Raw genomic sequence first — 23,579 nt, 5'->3', positions numbered from 1 at the left:
AGATGTATAAATAAATAGTAAAAAGATGGATCATTGGCACGGTATAATTGTGGCTTCACTGATCAGGGAGAAGCGAAATAATTTGACTCGGTTTTTCTCGATACGCTTTTTGCCAAGTTTAGAAAAGTCCAGCCCATTCTGTTGTCTCGGATCGGCAAACATCGAATATAAAAGATGAAGGAATGTCGACCGCAGTCAGTTAACGTCAAACTTTGGTGTCTGCCCGTACCGACTAGATGAGTATTATGTTGGTACGTTTCTCTAGTTTCTCTTAACAATTTTAATAATCAACAATTTGCTTATCATACAACAATTACGAGAATATCGTAATATTATTAATAGTGTTAATACACGCATTAATATGTGATTCGCAGCAAATTTCAATTTTTGAAATTTTGTCTGACACTACATTGTGTGAGCATATTGATATTTATTGTGTACTTAAATTCATTTTGATTACGTTTAATCTATAATTATAAATTAACACAGCTTTAAACGTGTTGGAACAATTCGATACTGTTTATTTATGTGCATTGTGTAATTTATGTATGGCAATTTAGGTTGTGTAGACTATATTTAGACATGCAAATTAATGAAATTGATCATTTAGTGATAAAATAAAATAAAATTAAATAAATTAATTAAATAAAAGATATTTATATTATATTGTTTAAACATAATGCTATCTGTAAAACGTGCTAAACATTTCAGATTATAAACTTCGTTATCTCTATATCTGCAATATGTTGTGCTACAAACATCGCATTCTCGACTGGCGCTTCTGTTACACCAATAACATCTATTAAATCAAAACGTGGAATCGTGGATGCCAGTCAGGATTTCCGCAAAGACAAGGAGCAATCCAGATCCGTAATAACAAGAAGCAACACTCAAACACCGAGGATCTCGTCGTCTCAGAATATTAACCCGAAATCATTGCCTGCGAGTTATCGAAGCGCATCAAATAACCAGAGAGCCTTTAACGCCAATCCAAATCACAAATCCGGTTCCTACGCGTACGGCAGCGTGCCGAAACGACCGCTTCCTTATCCAGTTCGTCAAACTGAATCAGCCATCCGGAACAGCCATCTCGCTCCGTATCTCAACGCATTGAATAATCCTTATGCGCAGAAGGCTGCGACGAGCGGCGAGAAGCCGCTAGATGCATCTAAATCGATCACGTCGCAATCGCTCCAGAAACTGCAAGGCGCCTACTCGCCTAGCTACAATGCATTTTATCAAGACAAGCCGATCGAATTGTCCGGTTTTTCCGACTTCGAGTACCCCTCGTACGCCAGTATCAACAAGCTTATTTCGCAGAGCGCTCCCACCGTGCAAGTGCCGGTGTACCAGGCCAGTTATCCTTTGTCAAAAATCACTGATTACACGTCGAGCTTCCCGACGGTGGCGAGTGTCGTCGCTCCGTCGTCGGACAAGACGCCGCAGGGCACCAAGCAGAAGGAAGCCACCGTAAACGTGAACGGTAAGAAGATTTCGGTCCCAATCATTCAACTTCAGAGTAGTCCGAACTTCTCTGGAGTTTTGCCCGCCTTCGAGAGTCAGCCGCTCCTTTTGAGCGCGAACTATCCGACTGAGACGGACTTGGGATTTAACTTTGGAACCGGGCCAAAATTCAACATGGCACTTCAATCGAGAAACGTTTCGCCGTTTTTGTCGCCTCTGTCGAGTTTCCAAGGTCAGGTCGTGCCAATTCAGACGGCCAACAGTAGTCCGCAATTTCCGCAGTACAAAGGCGCCAGCATAGGAGTTTACCCTGTCCCGAGTAATGTCCCCAAAGTGCAAGGCAATTACGAGTCGCTTTATAGTCAGCCACAATTGCACTTTGGCAAGGAACATAGTGGTAACGTGCAACCCGTTAATGTACAACAAAATATCGTGCATCCCTCCGTTTCAACGGGAGACATTCTAGAAGATGCGGAGATCATTAATCCGAAAAATCCAGAACCACATACTCCACAACCTGACGATGACGAGGACGGCGAAAGTTTGTATCATTTTTTCAAATTATAGTAATAAATTCAGAAAAATTTGGGAGCTAAATATTATAGCCAATTTTGATATTGGATATTGGATTAATATTCATTATACGACTTAAAAATTATATTGTATTTTTTTATTATAAATTACGGAAATAATATTTAATTTGACATTAAAATGAATAAGAAAGATTTAAAAAAGAAACGTTTAAAATTAATATTAAATAAAAACATTAAACTTTGATGTAGATAATAATATAAATTTGAAATAAATATTTACTATAAGTTTGTTTTCAGGATACAAACATCCGGAAAAGGAAAATGAACGCAGTTCCGAAGATAACGACACTGAGCGTCGACCAAGAAAATATTTCAAGGAGTCGCCGACTGAGAGTAACTTCAAGCCCTCGACGGCTTTCCCCTTCAAAGAGTATGATGAGAGATTTGGAAAGTATAGTAGAGCGCAAAGCGACGACGAGGATTCCGATAAACCATATAAGAATTATTCATCATTGGAAGAAGACGAAGAGGAAAAAGAGAGAGATTCATCGTCAGAAGATCGTGCCGAATATGCTGAATCTCCAAAATCGTCACGTGACTCGTACGAAGAGGAAGATGAAGAGGAGGAAGAGAGTCATAAGAAAGAGAGGCGCGAAGAAACAGATGAGGATTCTAATGAGGAGGTAGCACCCAAGCGATCTAAGTATTACGTGAAAGACTTTGAACAGGAATTTGAAAACTCTTACAGAGAAGAGTTGCCAAAAGAAGGTAAGTACAAAATAATGTTAATCAATCAATGGTATATTTTAAGCGAAATTATAGATTATTTAGAATTATATTATATATTTAGATAAAACTTGTGTTGTACATTTTTACTTAAAATTATTTAATCAATTGTTATGATGTTGATCATAAAATAATTTTGTACTAACAAATTTTATGTGTATAAGTTTCAAATAATGTAATATTAATTTAAATAATAAAATACAAAAAAGGTATTTCACAATTTCAAACATTTTTAAATACAAAATTTTATATCATATCGCATTTTTAATTAAATTAATTAACAAGCTAGTGCATTTAATTTGTGATAGGAATAAGTAAATTAATGTTTAATGTTTTTACTTGCAGAATATGAGCACGTGAAAGAAGTGCCAGAAATTGATAGCTACGATGATCCGAAACCTAAACAGCGACAAAAAAATAATAATCAATCTCCCGTAAATCATGAGCAACCTGAAGAGTCGATAGATCAAGAATTCCGGGTTTCCCATAAAAATCGTAAAATACCAAAGATAAGTTATAGAGATAGCATGGCTTACGGCTCGGATTTATCCGCTAAAAAAGCACCAAAAGTGATTTACGAAGAATCTTTTGGATACAAAACTCCCGAGGTCATAAAGTACTCTAAACACGCGAAAACCGAAGCAACTACGATTGACAAATATTTAACTGCTAAGAAATCACCAAAAGAGGACAGTTATCTTCGCGCAGCTAAATATTATAAATTTAAAAGCCCGAAAACTGGCGGCGAGCTTATTTCCAAAAATAAAGATCCGTATTCACAGTCTTCTACAAATAACTGGAAAATCAATAAAAGCTCATTAGAAGACACAATCTTTCGATCGAATACGAAACAACTGTCGGATTCTAGCGACAGACCTTCCTTTCATAGATCGATCACAATGAACGGACAGGTGCGTCCTCTCGTGAACGCAGAAATTTTTCACGATTTAACGGGAATTTGAATGATATGTAAATGTGCTAAGAAATAATATACAAAATGTTTCATAATGTTCATCCAAACGCTCGTGTCAGGTGGAGCGCGGTAAATTGGACGGAAAAGTTCTTTACCATTTTGTAAAAGAATGATAGCGACGAATGACGCGTTGCGCGTGGCTAGATCGCGGGCTGCGCGATCTGGATAGGTAGCCGTATCACACGGCAATGAAAAACAACTGCGTGTGGCGAGAGGAGTACACGTGATCAGCGAATGGGCGCGTGAGGCTGGATCTCCATATCGCTGTTATTTTTCGTTGCCATGTGACACCGCTGACCCATCATAGATCGTACAGCCTAGCCATGCGCAACGCGCTATCATTCATCAATCCTTTTTAACACGTTCGCTATCATGATGGATTGGAGAAAAACGTCCATCATGCTTTGTTTTTTGTGCTTTTGCTTAATATACTGCAAATTTTCACTTATAAAGCGGACTTTTCAGTTTACATCGTTCTACCTGCACACGAGCGGTTAGACGAACATTATGAAACACCTTGTACATTCTTAAATCAAACTCTTTTATTGATGTATATTTACTGTTATGCTCTCGTTTTTACATTGCTATCTATGTATAATTTAATAACACTAAAACATTATTACACATGCTATATTTAGCCTTGAAAATATCAAATATAAAAAGAAAATACAACTAATTAAAATAAAATTTAAAATTCACGTTTTATCATAGTGAATTCAATAATCCTAACGTTAATAATTATATCTATGTAATTAATATTGACAATAAAAGAAATTAATTAATTATAAAATTTATGTAAGAACTTAAAACATTTCTTCATATTAACCGATTAACATTATAAACCATTTTTTTAACTATTTCTAATAAGTGTCATGTCTCTCTTCTTTTTTTTCTCTCTCTCTCTCATAAAGTTATATAAGCATAAGCGACATATTAATCGTAAACAATACTTACCGAGAGGATTGAAAGTTTTTCCAATATCTATTAATTAAATTTATCTGATACCTACGTTGAAGGTAGCGTGGCGGAAGTATTTGCTACACACTCACTACTGAATAACCACTTCCTGGCTTCGAAAACGAGATACGATCTTTGTCCATCGACTTTCAGGATATGATTGTACAGTATACGTCTTCCAGAAAACGTCATTAAATAATGAAGGTCTATAATTCTATTTGCGACACGTGAACTTTTACGTACACTTCTAATAGTTTTAATTAATTTTGCGATTACCCCGTAGACGATAGTGCATTCTCTTTTGTATCAAAAGTTGTATATATACCAGAGGTCCATCGTGGAGAATTTAGTATCACCAGCAATATCCTTTGCAAGATGAAGATCCTCATGACGGTAATCAAAAACAACTTGTTCAACTTTGCTAAATTTGCATAGATTCTTTATAGATAGTATTTCACATTTTATCTTATAGCATATAAACATTTTTTTAAGTTAACTTGTACTTGTAGCACAAGTTTTGAGAAGAATAAAAAAATTCTCAAAAATTTAAAAGACTACTTTAAAATATCTTTTGCAAAATAAATTTATGCTTTATTGACGAAGAATAATTGGATACTTTTTTTTATTTGTAGATTGTGCTTTTATCTGCTGTTGCGTGTGTTGTGGAGTTAAAATCAGAATCGAAGAAGCAAAAGCGCGGAGTGGCGTTCTTCGGGTCGCCTGATTTCTTCGGAATTGTGCCGGCTTTCGGTCCTTCGTCATGGGCTCCGACGGCTTTCGCGGCCTCAGCTTGGAATCCACCGAATCCTGATTTAGCGCTCGCACAAGTTCAAGTTCAAGCTACGCATAATGTGGCGCTTCAGGTATACGCATTTTATTATGTATTTGTATCGTTACATCGTAAGATTTGAAAAATACATTAATTCGCATGACAGGCATTGAGAGATCCGGCGCCTGGTACACCTAGCATCGCGTATCCGCCCGATGTCCTGAGAGCGATTCAGCAAGCAAAAGAGGCGAACAATAATGTTGCCATGGCTCAGCACAAAGTTGCGGAGGCGAAGCAAACCGCGCTGATTCAGCAGAAAATTGCATTAGCGAAAGAGGCAGCAGCGAGGGAAGCTGCTGCAAGGTACGAATAATTAATTTACTCTGTTTTCCATTATTATGCGAGTCGTATTACTAAATGGACCATGACATTGCCTTTTGTATTTCTCCCTTTTTTTACATTATGCTTTTACATTACGCCTTTTGCACACCTTTTAAGCAGATCGTATGAAATTTCGCAACACGTCGAAGCTGAAGCGAAAGCCAGTGCTCGGCAACTTGTAGCTCTGCAGCAGAGATTAGCAACCCTGAAAGATTCCGTCGCAGCCGCGCAAAGAGTGGCGGCGGCAAGGGAAACGGCTGCAGCTGCGGCGATCCAGAAGAATGCGGCTGACACCGCCGCGGAATTGCGAAAGCAGGACGTTGATAAACAGATAAGCCTGAGCGAACAAGAAGCTAAGGTAATATTGCAAAAATTCACTACTTTATCATATTTTTTTGTAACAGACTTTTTCAATTTTGTAATATAATTTTTAATTAAAAAATTTTTAATTTTAAATTTTCTATTTAAGTTTTCTAACAGGTATTGCTACGCAATTGTTTTATTATTCGATAAATGTGTATTTTTATTACATTATTATATGAGCTATTAATACAATTTTTTTTAACATAATTACTTTTTTAATAGGAGAAGGATGTAATAGCTGCGAAAGAAAATGCAATAGCAGCTGCGGTTCAACAAGCAAGTTTGCTGAAACCTGTACATCATCCTTGGGGCTGAAAGCTGTTATGACGTTACGTGTACTTTATATTAATGCGGGCATACATTATACATTTTGGTGATGGTATATAAAAGAGCATTTATAGTTTTACAAATGTATTTTTGTAATTGTTATACATGAAAATTGTTTCACTAATAAAAGTTATATACAGTTATATATAGTTTATTTTATAGGTTTTTAATCATTTTACCCAGTTTTAAAATTATTTATATTTCAATGTAAAGTGATTTTATATGTGATTTTCAATTTATATATAAATAAAAGTACATTTTTTAATATTAATTTAATAATTTAATAAATTTATTGATAAATTAATACTCACATAAAATAAAAATGTATTTAGCTGCTAAAGCTAAAAAGCAATCTTTCTGAATGCTATTCTTACCATTGAATGATGAACGTTATCTAGTTGCATGATATACCATCAATCGGTAAGTAATACTAATTGCAACAATTTTCAAAAATTGCAAGGATATAACTTTGCAAGAGAAATAAAAGATCCTTAAAAATCAAAATTTCGAAAAATTATTAAAGCATGAAAAAAAAAGAAATAATTATACCAAGAATATCAAGTCGTTAATTCTTTTGACAAGTATATAATTAACACATCTAGTATCATTATTCTGATAGAAATGGATATTTAGTATGATTATTAAACGTCCAAGCATGTATTAGTTTTTTTATAAAAAAGAATGCAGTTCTGTGAACGTTCGTGCTTCGTGGAAAACAGCAACGAGAGAAATTGTGACGATTTCATTATGACAGTTATGATGGAAACTTATCTTTCTCTTCCATCGGAACAAATCACTATAAAATTGTTACCTAACGTTCGTGTCATACTTGTCGAGCGATCATTATACCAAACCGGCGTATTGCCGTTACAGCTGGCTGCTATTGCGTGCGCCTATAAAACCTCTCACCAGATGTATACCGATTGCTAGATTATGAGGACATTGACATTGTAGTTCGAATAAAAATCAAAGCCGCTAAATATGTAATCTAAAGTACATAGATTAGATAGTAAAATGATAAGAGAAATAGGTCATAACATCTTCAACGATATAATACGATATAATTGCTCGAAGCGAAACGGTGCTCGATTTTAGACAGATCTATTAATATTCTAATTCTTATATCTAATTCTCTAAAAATGTTTATTAAATATAATATTAAAAAAATCATAAATTATCTGTTTTAAAATTCGATCGAGAGATCTAAGAAAATCTGAAAGGATTACAGTTGCACAACTGCCGAATCGCTCAAGAATAATTAAAATTTAAATCTACAATGATTATTTTACTTTTCAGGACACTTCACACTCCAGAGATTTCCCTTCCAAATTTCTCGTCTATCCCATTATCGGAAGCATTCCTTGGGAAGCAGGCAGTGAAAGCTTTTCTGTTCCTTCCGAAAGAATCGCCGGACAATGGATCAGTGTTCAGTTACGCAGAACGTGACGCCGAGATCAAGTGCTTTACAACCTGCATCCCGCCATCGGGTATACATCCTGGCGTAGTCGTCGGCGACTAAATCTATGAGCGAGCGAACGTACGTACCGGAGCCCTTTCACTCGCCTCTTTCCTTCTCACAGTCATCCAAGTTTTCCCTAGTCTCCCTCGCGCGCCGTCCGTTATCCTTGCGCGATGCCGTCTTCGAGTTCTATGAACCGAATGCAATTACGACGGAAGAAAGTCCGTTCGATCAAAGTCACTCCTTCCAAGCCCCTCGGCCCCGGCTGCATCCGCACCCTCGTCAATTTGTAAGGACAATGGGCCGCTCCGTCGAAGTTCCGGCGCGGCGAAAAAACGGATCGGTGGTCAGATCCCCATTGCAAATACCTACCGGCAGTATTAATGACGGTTCGCAAAAGCAGAGAGAGAGAGAAAGAGAAAGAGAGAGAGAAAATTCCTAATATATTGAACGAATCGGTAAAACACGATGGCTGTAATGTCAGGATCTAAATTTTACTTCGCCTCCTACATGCTTGCTTGCTACGTCAAATGAAGCGTTTCGTGTAGTAATTTATATCTCTCAACAGTTAAAGTATCTCTATTGTCTAAAATTTTATTAATTCTCATTTGAACAATAAATGACTTTTCTTCAAACTTTCAAGTTTTTTACTTGTAAAATAAAAATAAAAATTAATAATATATAATAAAGTCAAATTTTTATTGTTAATAGCAATTGATGGAATAAATAATAGCGTAATGACGTAAAAGCAATTATGCACGTATACAAAATTTTCTATATAATTATATTGAAAATATCGATAAAAAAATAAACTAGAAAATGTTAATATAATAGTATATAATATAAAGGTGGGCTCCATTTTGTATCAACATATTTAGCCGATATCAAGATTTAGTTCTGCAACGTTTATACTGTGAACTAGATCATCTCATGCGAAACCACGCGCGAAAAGCGATGCAGAAATACTGGCAATTTAACGTGTGAAATTTTTCACCTGTTATCTCTTAAGTGCAAACTGAGCTATATTAAATATAAAAATTACTTGATATATTCTCCATTTAATTATATGTAATATAAAAATGTGTGATCTCTATTTAATTATGTGTAATTATAATTTTAATAACGGATTTAAATGGCGTGAAAAATGCCATACAAATAATTCGCTTGTTTGTCTCGAACTTCCAGCGTTTGAACCATTAAATGCCGATCTTTCGGCATCGTTGAATGAATACGGAGGTCGCGGGCCGATTATCATTGAACGCGATCAATCATCCGTTCTGCATCGCCGCTATTGCCGCAGAAAACGCAATCCGCGAAGACGCCGGCCGTTATAACGAGAGTTCCACCTTTCACACCGGACCGGATAATACTTTCATCTGTTGCGCTTTTTTTTTTTTATCGTTTCGCGGTCTTTTTGCTAGCTTCTCCTTCACCCAGTTTTATTTGCTTTCCTTTCTTATTGCGTGCAAGAACCACTCTCACTGCTGTATCTAGCTTCAACCTGATTTTTTAATAACGCACATTAGCGTAGTCTCAAGCGATACTCCTAACGCACCTTATTAATACCTTATAATTAATAACAAGGCTCCGTCGTTACACGTTGCATTCCTAAAAGACATATAATTCCATTCGTATTCTCATATAATTACTGACAATTTTATGTAGAAACATATACTTATCTTGCAGCGAAATCTCTTATCGATAAATTTTACGTTTTGATATTATAATTTGTTTGCAACAAATGTAACATGTGCAACTTTCGATTTCTTTGAATACATGAAAATACATATATACAAATAAGCTGTGCAATAATTATAATGGTGTGTATGTGTAATGAATTAAAAGTAATAATGCTGTATATTTCAGAAATTAAATTTTAAATGTAGTGCGTCATATTATTTTAAGTGATTTCTTAAATTTTATTATTAAAACACTTTCTATTATTCTAAAAAATTATGCGATTATTTTCCAAATAAAATATATATTGCAACATTACTCGCTTATGAGACTTAATGGACAATTTTGCATTTAAATTAAAATTTAATACAAAAGTTCTAATACTTTGCAATATAACGTATCATCGTATTATAACGTAAATTAATCACGGAAAACATGCTTTATTTCTGCAAATAGGAATAATTTTTCCTCTTTTCGCGCAAGAACTGCAAAATATGGGCAACTAAAATGCATATCAGCATGTAGAAATTATATTTTGATGCAAAAAATCAATGTGAGTGCATGGATATTTTCATTTCACCGTGCAATGCTATCGTCGACTTATCGCAAAAGAAAAAGGAAAAACAAGCTTGATGAAAAAGAAATCACTTTCATATATTGCGAGCATGTACTATTAGATGACAACCAGTTTATACTTGACGGGCATTCATCACGTTCACCAGTCGTTTATTATTTTTTATGCAATTAGTCTAATGCGTGATATTAGTAGATTATTAGTCTTTTGTCGCATTTTCTTAGAACGTTAATGTCTACGTTGAATAAATGACTCATAGGAAACCGTAAAATCTTTATTGGGTCATTGTTCACTGTAAGAAACCGCACTGTTCCACCCATTTCGATCGAGTAACATTTTATAAGTCTTATCACAATTCCGGACAATTTACACTTTACTAACGTTCTCATTCCTTTAAATTCTTCAAGTTTTATCTATATTGAATTTATAGCTGTTCATACAAGCTACTCTGATAATCATTGAATACACATTCTGGCGTTATTTTGATAAATGTACCTACTTTCACAATATTATTATATGTTATAATTTTTTCATGCTTTTTCTATTTGTATTAAACTATTATAATCACGCAGTTAAATTTTTTATATATTATTCTCTTTCAAAGATATATTTTTAAATTATAATTGAGACATAATACTATTAAACGTAATTATTCTTTTGCACCAATAACATAAATTTGTATCACCATTAATGATATCTGTACTGTTTTGCTTTTTGTAAAATAATTGAAGCAAATATGACTCAATATTTTTAACTTTAATTTAATAATAAAAAAATAATTCCAATAAAATTATTTTGCACGCTATCTTTATAAACTATTATAACATTAAAGTTAACGATTTCGAAGTTCGCTGATATCATCTCGCAACGTAGTTCGCGATCTGCTAAAAAACGCGTTCTTGCTTCGATCGACTGAACATACGATATCCAGTTTCGATTTAGTAGGCTGGAAGATCAGACTCGTTTTCGATTTGTTAATCAGATATAAGTGTGGGCATGCGTGTCTAGTTTTCCACGAGAGACATCGGCTGTCCGGATGAGTAGGGAAGGGAGAAAGTGTGATGTATAAAAACGAACGGTCCATCTGAATCAATCCACAGTATCACATTCGTTGTCCCGTTCACGCTCGTATCTCATCGCGACGTGTTCCGAAAAATGCTCCATCTGTCTTCAGTAAGTAGAAAAAGACGAATCGGGTCGCCCCGGGGACGGTGCTATGCGCGTGGGAATCGCGGAAGCGGAGATTCATGGCGCCTGATATTCCTCGCGCGTGAGTTCCGGCTTTACGGCGAACAATAGCGATGGAAAGTGACTGTCGATATTTCTACATTTTTTTGTGCGTGCTATACGCGATAACACCTTGTAGATTCTTTGGAAAATTTCGCAGAACGAGTGATCACTCAAGTCCGATAGCACTTCCTTCGGAGGGAAAAAAGCGTCGCCGAATGTTTCTAAGTGTTCGCTCGAGAATAAAGATGTTATCACATTTCTTTATATTTGTCATGTAACTTGTTACATTTGTTACAGAATTAATCACATAATTCGGAATATTATTATAATCATAGAGAAGTGTGATATACATAAATTTAAATTATCGGCACATACAAGCCTTAAATATTTTGTATATTAAAAATTTAATTTCTTAATTTCTATTTATTTTTATTTATAATTCATCAAAAAGCATAAAATTGCATTGCGTCTTTTAATAATAATACAATTTTTAATAAATAAAAATTTCTACAGTTTGTTTTCTTTTTTTTGTATTTTTCTTTGTTATTATGTATGGAAATTGATTGTGGCGAAGAAATATTTATATTAAATATTTATTTAATTATTTCAGATACTCGCTGTATGTTTAGTAACAAAAATAACGCTTGCTAGTTATGCTAGTAGCGATTCTGGATGGCATGGGTAAGTAAGCGCAACAAGAACATTCGGCCGTTATATTCATTACTCCTATTGCATGTCCCATTGTCTTGTCACTAATTACTGGGTTTTAACCGAGTGTCTAATTACAGAGCTATAAATTACGGATTCAACGGCAATGGTATAAATATTCATCAGGATCTCGGATCGTATTCTTCTCTCGGAAATGGCAATTTTCAAGTAGGATTAGGCAATGGACTTGATACCACGAATGTTCAACATTCACTTACTCAACCTATACCGATTAGCCAGCATGTGGAAGTTACCAAGCCAGTGGCGGTTCCAATCATAAAGAATTTTGGTAAGGTCTTTTTTTACCCGTTAACTTACGTAAAGCTTATGTATATTTTACGCATATTAAAAATAAGGAATAAGGAAATGAATTCATCAAATATTGAAGTTGGCATTTTGAATCAGCTGTGAGAGTATCTATGATAAAATTCTTATTTATTCAACACGCGAACTTGAGAGAAGTTGCACTTCCGTTCAAATTAAATTATGAAATTTCACGGTTGTAAGTTTCATACTTTATAATTGCATTTTCTCAATATAGATTTTTTTAAATACACGCAAAATTTTCCCTTTCTTGATTTTTTATTGTTACTTATTGATATGTGTCTACAAAGTATTAGATACTACATCATACTACATCATAATGCATTATAGCGAGCACTATATTGTATTACAATTACAAATTTTGTTTTCTTAATCATTACGCAACGTATACAAAAATTAATATTATATCATAAAAGATGCTGCGATATTTTATTTCACATTTTCTAACGCGCGTTATTCGATATCACCTCTAATCAAATCGATAAATATTTATTTTCTTGGCAATGTGTTACGAATTAATTTTCTACAGAGTTAGAACTCCCCTATTAGGGTTCACATTCTAAAATTAAGGGGATCCTAAAGTGGTCTGTTTTACCTATTTTTTTCAAATACACTTAACTTTTTTTTGACTGTGTAAAATGAAAAGTCCTTTCAAATTGACCATCCGTAGTGTATTAGCATATGTACTTTACTTACAGAAAAAGACTTTTCATTCTACACAGCCAAAAAAAAGTTAAGTGTATTTTAAAAAAATAGGTAAAACAGACCACTTTAGGATTCCCTTAATGATCCACAAGAAATTAGTTTTTCCCCTCGACACTCCGAGCGCTCAAGAGATCAGAGGAGAAACACAATAGATTATCTTTTTCGAAAAATAGGGTATCCAGTGGCCCAGCCCGTGGCGATTCACATACCGCATCCGGTGGCAGTGCCTGTTGCTCAACCCTATCCTGTCCACGTGCCAGTCGCCCAACCGGTGCCGGTGCCGGTCGTGAAAACCATCGCGATACCGGTCGAGAAGAAGGTACCATATCGAGTGGAGAAGATCATACCGGTGCCCGTGGAAAAGCCGGTGCCGATTACCGTGGAAAAACACATACCTGTGCCAGTGGAGAGGCCGTATCCGATCCACATACCAGTCTACAAGCACATTTTCCATCGAAAAACTAAGAAGCACAGCCGCAGACGCTACTACTGAAGGAATTGTTATGACGGGATTAGATGGGATTCCAACGGCACGAGTGACTTTCGGCTTGCAAAACCTTTCTTGCGAAGCCGGACGACGCTGGGCGATGCTGCGGCAAACTCGCCATAATTATAAAGCATCGCCTGACACAATGTCCGTCGTTGCTAACAATGTGAGAAAATAGCATCTGTTTTTCTACTGTTTTTCTAGCTTTATGATGTATTTATACTTGTTAGTGTATTTTTTACTTGTTGCCAAATAAAAATCTTATTTAATATAAGTGGACCTCTTAGTACCTTCGTATTATTTACCTGTCGTCATCCGATGTCAGTTGAGATGTTAATAATAAAATTAATTAATAAGAAAATGATTCAAAACTAATTTTATGTATATATATTTATGATTTGGTTTTTAAATTTTATATAGTAACTTATTTTGATTTTGATTTTCATTATAAAATAAAAGCATATAGAGTAATAACATTTATTTAGGGACTTTTTAAAAATATACATTTGCTATTTTTTTGAAAAATAATATTAAATAATTTTATTTGTGACAGATCATGACATAAATAATACAATAACATTTTTATGCTTCTTAATGTAGACAACATAAAAAGTCATTAGACCACCCTGTATATAATAAATTTATTATTATTTATTTATTATTTATTTATTTATTTATATATGCTATAGTACGATTAATGTTACGTAGATATTCACTTCCTTTCATTTCCTTATGAAAGGAAGTGAACATTGACATTTCCGCAAATACGTTATTATACGAGATCGCAATAAATTATTTAAATTAGTGATTAACTTAAACGTAAGACTGATTGGGGATCGCTTCCCGGAAACTTTTTATAATGTGCCTTTACTTATGTCTTTAAATAAATGGATAACTAAATGATTTATTGTTGTATAAGCTGCAATTTACTTTGGATTCTTTGGAAGTAGTCACCGTTCAGTGAGTCTGCAGTTCCATTTCTCTTCCTAGCTCAAGTGAGTCTAAGCGTGAAAGTATTTTTTTTAAATTTTGTTTTATCATATTTAGTTTTACAAACAATTTAGAAAAATTATACATTTTTGCTAATAAAATTTTCGCTTGATTTGGAATATCTGATATATTTATAAAAATATTATATAAATAATATCAAATAAATGTAGTTTTTTTAATCATTAGTTTTAAAAAAAATTATATGATTATTATTTCCCTTTCACAAATTTACGTGAGCATTTTTATTTTTCACCTTTTTTCTTTTAAAAAATTAATTGAATCCCATAGTAGTTTTTTAGAAATTCATGAAAAAATTGCAAGGAAACGGCGCGCAGCAGCTCACTGGAGCATTTAGGAACTATCTTTCCTCGCTAATTACCATGATAATAAATAATTAACGGGCCATGTTTTTAAACCCATCCTTTACACATTCGTTATGCTCTCTTCACACACATGGTTAAAAGATTATGTGCGCGTATGTGCTGAGATTAGTCTCGTGTTTTGTGATAAAATTGCTATTTGTCACATAATATAATTAACAGTTTTATGACTGAAAGTAATAAGACTTACTGAAGTGAAAAGCGCGAGTGCATTACCACATCTTTATCCTAGATACTTATATTAAATATAACTATTATTTTTACTTTAATATTTTTTTTATCTTAAATACGTGGCTTATGTCTCACGAGATATTAAAATAAAAATGAAGTCTTATGTGATAAATGTCTATTTTAAAAAGAAAATATTTTCAAACTTTTATCCAAATTGTCTATGTCGCAAAATATCATAATAAACCAATTATAATACGAAATATACTATACTGTATGATTAATTAAATTAAATACTGTGTTCGTTAAACACAATAATTAAGTATAGTTGCAGAAGCAAAATATGTCATTTCGCAATTGCAAAACACTTATCTTTTTCAAAATGCATCAACAACGCAGTAAAAAGTAATAAACGCGATCAGTTTAAACTGTGAAATTAAGATACCGCAAATAGGTTGTGGAGAATGGCAATTTTGACGATGTGTGAATTTAGTAAATCGTATGGACGGTGTTAAAGTAATGGTAGGTAGTGTGCGGTAAACGCAGCGGACGTGGAAACCCGCGCGCGAACGCTCACCGTTTAATGGAATAGGAAATGTCTAATTCGCTGTCAATGTTAAGGCCGCGGGGACGTGGTCAATTATTTTTACGCGCGCGGCTGCAGCGAAACAATTGCACCGGGCGGGTGTAATTCGCCGTAGTACGAAGCGAGACGAAATCACATCGTCTACAGTGAAAGGCCGCGCGGTATATTAAGACCGAGAAATGGTCGAAGATGTATCAGTCGTACAAGAGACTTGCTCTACCAGCAGCTTGAAGCGCACTGGCCGAAATACGTGTGTCCAAACATGAGTAGAATCGTAAGTACAACATTAATTCGCATTCGGGGAATAAATAATGCGATCGAATACATAAGTCTGTCGATAATCGCAGCGCAAAAGTTGGATTATTTTTTTTCCACTTTAAATTTATTTGTTTTTAAACTTATATATATTTTTTCGTCGATTGCTTGACATACATCGGTCCTATCGCAAAATTTAAACAACTCGTAATTTTTTTTTTATCAGTATTTTTATAGCAGATAATACTTTAATATTAATTAATTATATGTATATTTATACTGCATAAATTAATTTAATTAAGAAAAATGGCAAATTAATATTATTTCTCACATTTGTGTACGATACAGATTATTAGTTACACAAAATAAAAATAGCATGTGCGTACTATTTTTTTTTAGCATGGAAACTCAGCGTGATTTATAGCATGCAAAACAAGGTATGCACTCATCTTTGCTAATGATCATTTCGCTGTATGCAGGTATTGCTTTCTCTGGTGTCCTTGGCCGCGGCCACGCCGGTGTTCGTGGGCCAAGATGGACACTACATGATGCAAATATTCAGCATCCAGCCTGCAATCGATCGATCCGATCAAGAAATCTCCGGTACTTCCGGCAGCAGCGGCTACGGCGGCGGCTACGGCGGCGGCTACGGCGGCGGTGATTACGGAGGCGGTGATTACGGAGGCGGCCACGAAGGAGGTGGTTACGATGCAAGTGCCGGTGGACATCTAGAGTCGTCCGGCGGTCTCGACGGTGGTCATCAAGATTTCTCTTCAGGCGGCGGATTTGACGGCGGTCACGGTGGTGATGATAGCGGTCACGGTATCTCACTGGATGGTGGACATAATTACGTGCACAGCGTTCCCGTCTCCGAGCACGTCGAAGTGACAAAGCCTGTGGCCATACCAGTCTACAAACACATCGGTAATGTAGTACTTATTTCGTATGATTCTTCTGCGAGTTTTTTCAAATCGTAAAAAATCGTAATTCGTTAATAATTGTGGAAAGCGAGTTTTGAGTCCATAATTATCTTATAATTATCTCTGGCTGTAGAAATTCGTGCTGGCAGTAGAAAACAGAAAAATCAGCGGTAGAATGCGCAGCTTGTTGTTATTTTTAAATATATATGTTATTAAGAAAATTTTTTTAAAGTGATATATTTTTCTTTTACTATGTAAGCTTGACACATCGACACTTTTATATTCGTTTTTTCCTTCACAAATTTTGATAAATTAAAGTATTTTAATTACTCTTTTTGTTCGCTTCATTCTTGGTATTTCTAAAACTCTTCTTATTAAATTTTTTTTCAGGTGTACCGGTTCCAAAATCAGTGCCGATAGCCGTGCCACATCCGATAGCAGTTGGCGTACCGCAACCTTATCCCGTTCACGTTCCCGTGCCGAAGCACATCCCAATACAAGTCGTGAAAACAGTGGCGATTCCAGTGGAGAAGAAGGTTCCTTATCCCGTAGAGAAGCACATACCAGTGCCCATCGAGAAGCCTGTTCCCATTACGATCGAGAAGCACATCCCCGTCCCGGTCATCAAACCGTATCCCATCAAAATCCCCGTTTACAAGACCATTTACCATCACGCAAAGAAGCATTAGAGTTGACGAATGTGTTTGTGCAAATGCTTTGTAGAAATGATTTTTAGCAAACTACATTTTTCAACTTAGCAAACTTCGTAGGTCAAAGCTGAATATGTTGAGAAGAAAAAATATTTTCTATTCTTGTTGAGCTATAATTAGCAGATTAACGATTAGGCATTCGCGAAAAGGTGGCTGCTCTCTATATTTTGCGCAAAAATATTTTTTATATCCGCGAAAATTGTTCCGGCCAGAGTTTGCATTCGCCGTAAATTTTTATAAAATTATGTTCAGCTGAATACGTTAGAATTGCTCAGGGTTAATCTAATCGCACGTATTAGCTGTTCATTCTAATTTTGCGCGATAATATGCTATCTTTGTGATGGAAATTCTCGAGTAAGAACCGATCAGCTTTAAGTATAAGGCAATGACCCGTTCTAATCCTTATAGCATTATTCCACTGTCAACGAGGAGAAAGTTCACGAAAAACATAGCTTACGTTCCGTTGGTCGAGTACTCATCGACTTGCGATTTGTTTTTTTTTTTTGTATATATGTATAAGCACGCGTGTGTGGAGTATCGGCGCGTTTTGCGCTTTGTTAAGCTAGCTTTTTTAAATTTTGTTGTTCTGTTGTTTTTAAATAAAATGCTTACAAAGTGACATAGCCTTGTTTTTCTTGTTTAGTGAAAGTTCATTGTCGATACGCTCCTTGCCATCTTTGTACATCCGAAAGTGCTAGCATAATTTAGTAAATTAAGATAACAAGCTCGTTTAAATGCAATTAAGGACTACTGCTCTCATTACTTGTAATAATGATGAGCGAGTAGAGTGAGCTTGGAACATCCTACTAGTTAGAGCATGTTAGCTCGTGCACGATACGGATATATATATATTGCTAACGTCAGTTTTGATTAATTAGTCATTCATCATTTAGAGTTCATCGATCTCTTAATTTAATTAGAAAAATTTTACTTTTTTTCACATTTTTTAACTTATACCTTCAAATTATTTAATGTATTTGTTTGTTATTTATTTTCAAAATTAGTTGAAAAAATTATGCTTGTTTATTCTTTTCCAATGTACTTAAATGTTACCATATATTTTAAAGTCTTTTGCAAACAAAATATCAAACAAATTGTTTAATATAAGGTAACTGTACACTATAAAAGTTATTTTTGTTTTTGTTTTAATGGCAGATTTGCATTGGTGATAACAAGTATTGATTCCGTATGCGTTTTGCCGCAGGTCATAAAGCGAGAAGAGCTCGTAACAGCAGCTTTCACTGTGATTTTTGATAAAAGCACCGAGAATTCCATGGAAAGTGAACGTTGGATTGATTCGATTGCGATGATCAAGATCACCGAGATCGCATGCAACAAATCATCCGTGACATCAATAACATCACTACATTTAGTGGAATAAATGATTTGTGTATTTTATAACGAGAAGTAACTTAATGACAAGAAATAAATACTTTATGCAATGCACAAATAAATATCTACATTTATAATCCCGCAATATCATATAAAAGTAAGAGAAAGTTTACTTCAAAAATATAAAAACAATATTAAAAGATTATAACGTTTTATTTTGAACATTTTATTATTAATAGTTTAATAATGTTCCAAAAACGTTTCATCGCACAGTCGTCTGATGTAACTTTATGAAATAATCTTGGTTTCTATTAATTAATTTGCCGAGCTTAAAGATATTATACCGAGAACAAATGTATATAACAAATAAATAATATTAACAAACTTGTTAATTAAATACCTATTTTCCGTTAATTGTTTAATTGTTTAACACACTTGACAGCTGCTTGAAAGTTCTAATAAATTTTCGAAAAATGTAGAATTGAGATAACGTTTTCACTGATGCTGGATTTTGAAAGTACGTACTTTCAAATTTGCAGATTAGGCTATTAGCGCAGGAGTGGCCTAACGCGTCGGTGAGAAAATAACATAACAGAGAGCAAATAATTATTAACAGTCGGATATTAGATGTTACGCAACATTTGAAGTTGACCGCAAACCATTAGTTCCACAATCGAGCCATCCATGGTATCTTGTACAGTGAAGGTGATATTATTTTGAAGAATAGTGGGGTTGCTTGCTTCTCTGTGCAAGCAGTATATAAAGTGAGGACGAAAAGAATCTGTCCCGAGTACACTACTTATTCATGGACGATAGAGATATCTTAGCTAAGCGATGAAAAAAATTGTACGTAACAAGGCCCGCCTCGGTTACGTAATAAGATGCAAACAAGCTCGTGTTTAATAATAATTCTCATAATATTATCTTCGACCATTCGGACTTAAGTGAATCGCGATTCTGTGCAATTTGTGCAGCGAATAAGTTTTCCTTAATTTAGATGCCACGGCGATAATTGAGATTCATCTCACCTTTTGCAATTTCGGTGATGTTTACTGTTTCATGTTTAAGATTGTGCTGTTCGGAATTGTCGCCTGCTCCTATGGTTCCCATTGGAACTATGGAAATTATGGCGAGCTTACACTGGGAGAGATTGCTATAGACCAGCACAGCTCGGGAACTTTTAACCTGGGAGGTTTGAGTATTCATGTTTCCTTGCTCATTAGTCACGCAATTTATCATTGAAAGGCATTTTCTACACGTAAATTGTGTAAATAATAACAGTGTAGTCAAATGCCAATTTGTTACGCCAATTACACATGACTGTAATTTATTAGCTACGTAGACGTCTCGTTAGACAGACTTGATAAATCAATGCTGACAACACGATTTTGAATTTTAGAGAGTCATTCGTTAGATTTCTTGGGAGGTCACTCACCGATTTTAAACGAAGTAAGCAATTGGCCTTCGGATATCAACAATTTTCACGGAGCCCATGTAATTCCTGTTGTTAAGCACATTGGTAATACAAATTACATTAATAAATGCTATTACAGTTACATATTATTAATGCACGCTAATATAAAAACTGTGTTTTAAGAAAATTGTTAAAAATTTATTAATTGAAAAATAATTTAAGCGATTTATATAATATTAAGACGTTGAATTTTCTAAGTTATAAAAAATTTAAATAATGAGGGCAGTAATTAATTAGCTTTGAATTAATATCTGCATTATTTTATCGCTATTTTAAAACTCACTGATTATTACACCTTTTTTCAAATATCTGATGTTGTTTTGTTATATGCAGCGATAGGAATACCGACGATCACGAAAGTTCCGATCGGCGTTCCGCATCCGTTGGTGGAAGCGGTTCCACAGCCTTATCCTGTTACCGTGGTGATTCCGAAACCTGTACCATATGAGGTGACCGTGCGATAACTAGTATCATTTTGACAATAAAATCGCTCGTTATTTCGCCTCACTAAGGGCCACTTTTTCCAACGTCGGTTAACTTTAACCGACTGGTAACTTTTCAGAATAGCCAACTAAAAACTCGAAACTTGTATATACATATACATATACAAATTTCGAGTTTTTAGTTGGCTATTCTGAAAAGTTACCAGTCGGTTAAAGTTAACCGACGTTGGAAAAAGTGGCCCTATGACCAGTTCTGTTTTTTTTTTTTTTTAGGTGGAGAAGCAGGTGGTCAAAACAGTTGAGAAAAAAGTATTAACACCCGTCGAGAAAATAGTTCCGGTTAAAATCGAAAAGCTGGTGCCCTTCCGCGTGGTGAAACACGTCCCTGTGCCGTTCGAAAAACCGATCCCCATCAAGATTCCGATCTACAAGACCATCATACATAAAGTCAAAGGCCATTGAGATTTGCTGTGCTATAGAAGTACGATTACCGATATGTTTTGTATTGTTAGTTGTTTATTTTTTCCACACTTGATATATTTAGTTAGAGATGCATACGCAGTGTGAGAATAAAAGAAATTTTGTACTATAACACGTAATTTATTAAATGTTGCAGTAACAAAAATTACAAGGTTTTTATCTTTTCACCAAAAAAAATAATTATTACATTATTTCAATCTTGCAAAAGAATTTCATATAATCAATTTGCACATAAAAAATGTCAAATTCTACAATTAAATTTTTTATTTTTAGACTCAAGCTGGATAATTGTATTTAATATAGAAACATTTTTGTAATAGTGCGTGTTTAAATTACTCATTTAATTTAATATTTTCAGCAGTTTTTATTATAGATTGCCTAATATTAAATCGATAGATAACTGATTATAAACCACACTTTAATAAATTTCTAGTCAGTATATTAATTGTTTTATGAAGAGGGAAACTGACGCGCAAGAAACTGCGGTATTACAATTTAAATGATACCGTTTTAGTAATTGGAGATCCCGCTATCTCATAGTAAGTTGAGTTGCAAGATTGTTAACAACGGTCCGAATATCATGCTCGTTATTTTTACGGCCACAATGAATCTTTCAGGCACGCTGTATGTTATAAAAACACCAATTTCCTAAATGGTTCGCGTACTAACGAACACCGTCGCAATTAGTGTAGTTATAGTTTAATAAACAACACACAAAGTTTCACCGTTCAAATAGTTCGCAGGATAGGCATTAGATTTTTTATAATCGCGCACGTCGCTCGATTTGTTCCATCTAATACAGAAATGTCGGAAATGAAATAATGCGAGACAATCGCGGAACTCAGCTTTTTGCACAATGAGTGATACATCTTGCTGGACCAATGATTTGCTGTTCCGTTCAAAGAATTCTAAAATAATTTGCAATACGACCAAATATTTATATAAAAATAAGTTAAGAATTATAATATACTTGAATTTTAGTATTATTATTTGACACTTTGATAAAACATAAATAACCGACGAGCATAAAGTCGAAACAAATAAAAGTAAAAGTTTTCAGATTTAAAAAAATTGCATAATAATATTTTCTTGTATATTTGTTAAAATACGAAACTGTATATTACTTCGTACTTCACTTTATATCGTCCCGTATTTTCTCGGCAATTTTACATCCGTATTTATGCAATAAACAATATTATTTAACAATTTGTCAGAAATAATAGAGAATATCTGCATGAGAAAAATCAACATGCAAAAGTGACGTGCAAATTCTATTCTCTTTTCCCTTGACATTGCTGCAAGTGAAAAGACTCGTGGAGAATGCAATTTTAATTACGACACCTCGACGAAGCAGAGATAATGGGCAAGCGTAAAGTCAGAACAAGCGATGGCAAATGCTTTCAATTTGAAAAAAGTTGCATAACAATAATATCTTCCCGTATGCTTAATAAGATGCAAATAAACAATGGAGAGCATGAATGCACGGTAAAAAGTAGCAGCGAAAGGGAAGTCTACAGACTATAGTTTCTTTCTCCAATCGTTGTAGAGTCCCGGCCGCTGTAAAAGGAGGAAGGACTGATCTTCCGCTACGTAATGATTTCACGTAAAAAAAAACGCCAGAGCGTCTCGATGTTCAGGAAGCCACTCGAGATGACTGCGGTCGCATGTCTCACTCTTTCATTTCCGAGTATTCGCGTCTTTACGGGCAAGCCTATCACATCTTTGAATCCGTAATGCTGCCCATTAAGCCATCTTAATCTTCATGGTTTAATGACATGCAAAACGTAATAAGCGAGTCGCACTGACTGCGTAGACAACAACGATTCAACTCATTTCGTTTCGTTCGGATTGCCATAATCATTCGGTAAATACACCGCTTGGAGAACACGCATCGCTTTAACGCGCGGCCGTGAGCAACCTATAATATTATAATTGCACGCTCGCGCCGGTAAATACGAGGAAAATGGAAATTCCCTTTAATCGTGGGAAAGCTGATCGATCGAGCAAATTTGTCGATACGCGATATGAGTAAGTAACCTCGGGCGGCGCGCGAATCTCAAGGAAAGCGCGCTTTAATACTTAATACACGATCATCACACACGCCGGGCGGCTTCTCTTTTCGCG

The 23,579-nt window shown here is 34.8% G+C and overlaps 5 protein-coding genes across 5 annotated transcripts; all 5 read left to right on the top strand.

The window, feature by feature from the left end:
* The first annotated feature begins 236 nt into the window (after positions 1–236).
* On the top strand, positions 237–4,476 carry LOC105674789 (uncharacterized protein DDB_G0284459-like). Its single transcript, XM_012371350.2, has 4 exons — positions 237–251; positions 712–2,005; positions 2,295–2,765; positions 3,129–4,476. The coding sequence occupies exons 1-4, from the start codon at positions 237–239 to the stop codon at positions 3,743–3,745; spliced, it is 2,397 nt and encodes a 798-aa protein (XP_012226773.2). The 3' UTR covers positions 3,746–4,476.
* Positions 4,477–4,640: 164 nt separating this feature from the next.
* Positions 4,641–6,967, top strand: LOC105674807 (tol-Pal system protein TolA-like). Its single transcript, XM_012371373.2, has 6 exons — positions 4,641–4,917; positions 4,997–5,106; positions 5,346–5,576; positions 5,649–5,845; positions 5,984–6,221; positions 6,449–6,967. Exons 2-6 carry the CDS (start codon positions 5,089–5,091, stop codon positions 6,539–6,541), a joined length of 777 nt encoding a protein of 258 aa, XP_012226796.2. The 5' UTR covers positions 4,641–4,917; positions 4,997–5,088; the 3' UTR covers positions 6,542–6,967.
* Positions 6,968–11,286: 4,319 nt separating this feature from the next.
* Positions 11,287–14,230, top strand: LOC105674814 (zinc finger protein 512B). Its single transcript, XM_012371380.2, has 4 exons — positions 11,287–11,436; positions 12,104–12,174; positions 12,282–12,490; positions 13,404–14,230. The coding sequence occupies exons 1-4, from the start codon at positions 11,419–11,421 to the stop codon at positions 13,721–13,723; spliced, it is 618 nt and encodes a 205-aa protein (XP_012226803.1). The 5' UTR covers positions 11,287–11,418; the 3' UTR covers positions 13,724–14,230.
* Positions 14,231–16,000: 1,770 nt separating this feature from the next.
* Positions 16,001–18,579, top strand: LOC105674802 (uncharacterized). Its single transcript, XM_012371367.2, has 3 exons — positions 16,001–16,115; positions 16,576–17,020; positions 17,407–18,579. The coding sequence occupies exons 1-3, from the start codon at positions 16,104–16,106 to the stop codon at positions 17,703–17,705; spliced, it is 756 nt and encodes a 251-aa protein (XP_012226790.1). The 5' UTR covers positions 16,001–16,103; the 3' UTR covers positions 17,706–18,579.
* Positions 18,580–18,911: 332 nt separating this feature from the next.
* Positions 18,912–23,564, top strand: LOC105674803 (uncharacterized). Its single transcript, XM_067349023.1, has 5 exons — positions 18,912–19,904; positions 20,127–20,250; positions 20,458–20,577; positions 20,866–20,981; positions 21,249–23,564. The coding sequence occupies exons 1-5, from the start codon at positions 19,893–19,895 to the stop codon at positions 21,435–21,437; spliced, it is 561 nt and encodes a 186-aa protein (XP_067205124.1). The 5' UTR covers positions 18,912–19,892; the 3' UTR covers positions 21,438–23,564.
* The last annotated feature ends 15 nt before the right edge of the window (positions 23,565–23,579 follow it).

The sequence above is a fragment of the Linepithema humile genome, chromosome 2 (genome assembly GCF_040581485.1).
Source record: "Linepithema humile isolate Giens D197 chromosome 2, Lhum_UNIL_v1.0, whole genome shotgun sequence".
Lineage (NCBI taxonomy): Eukaryota > Metazoa > Arthropoda > Insecta > Hymenoptera > Formicidae > Linepithema > Linepithema humile.
Note: the sequence above shows the minus strand (reverse complement) of the source record. Positions and strands in the feature narration are given on the sequence as shown.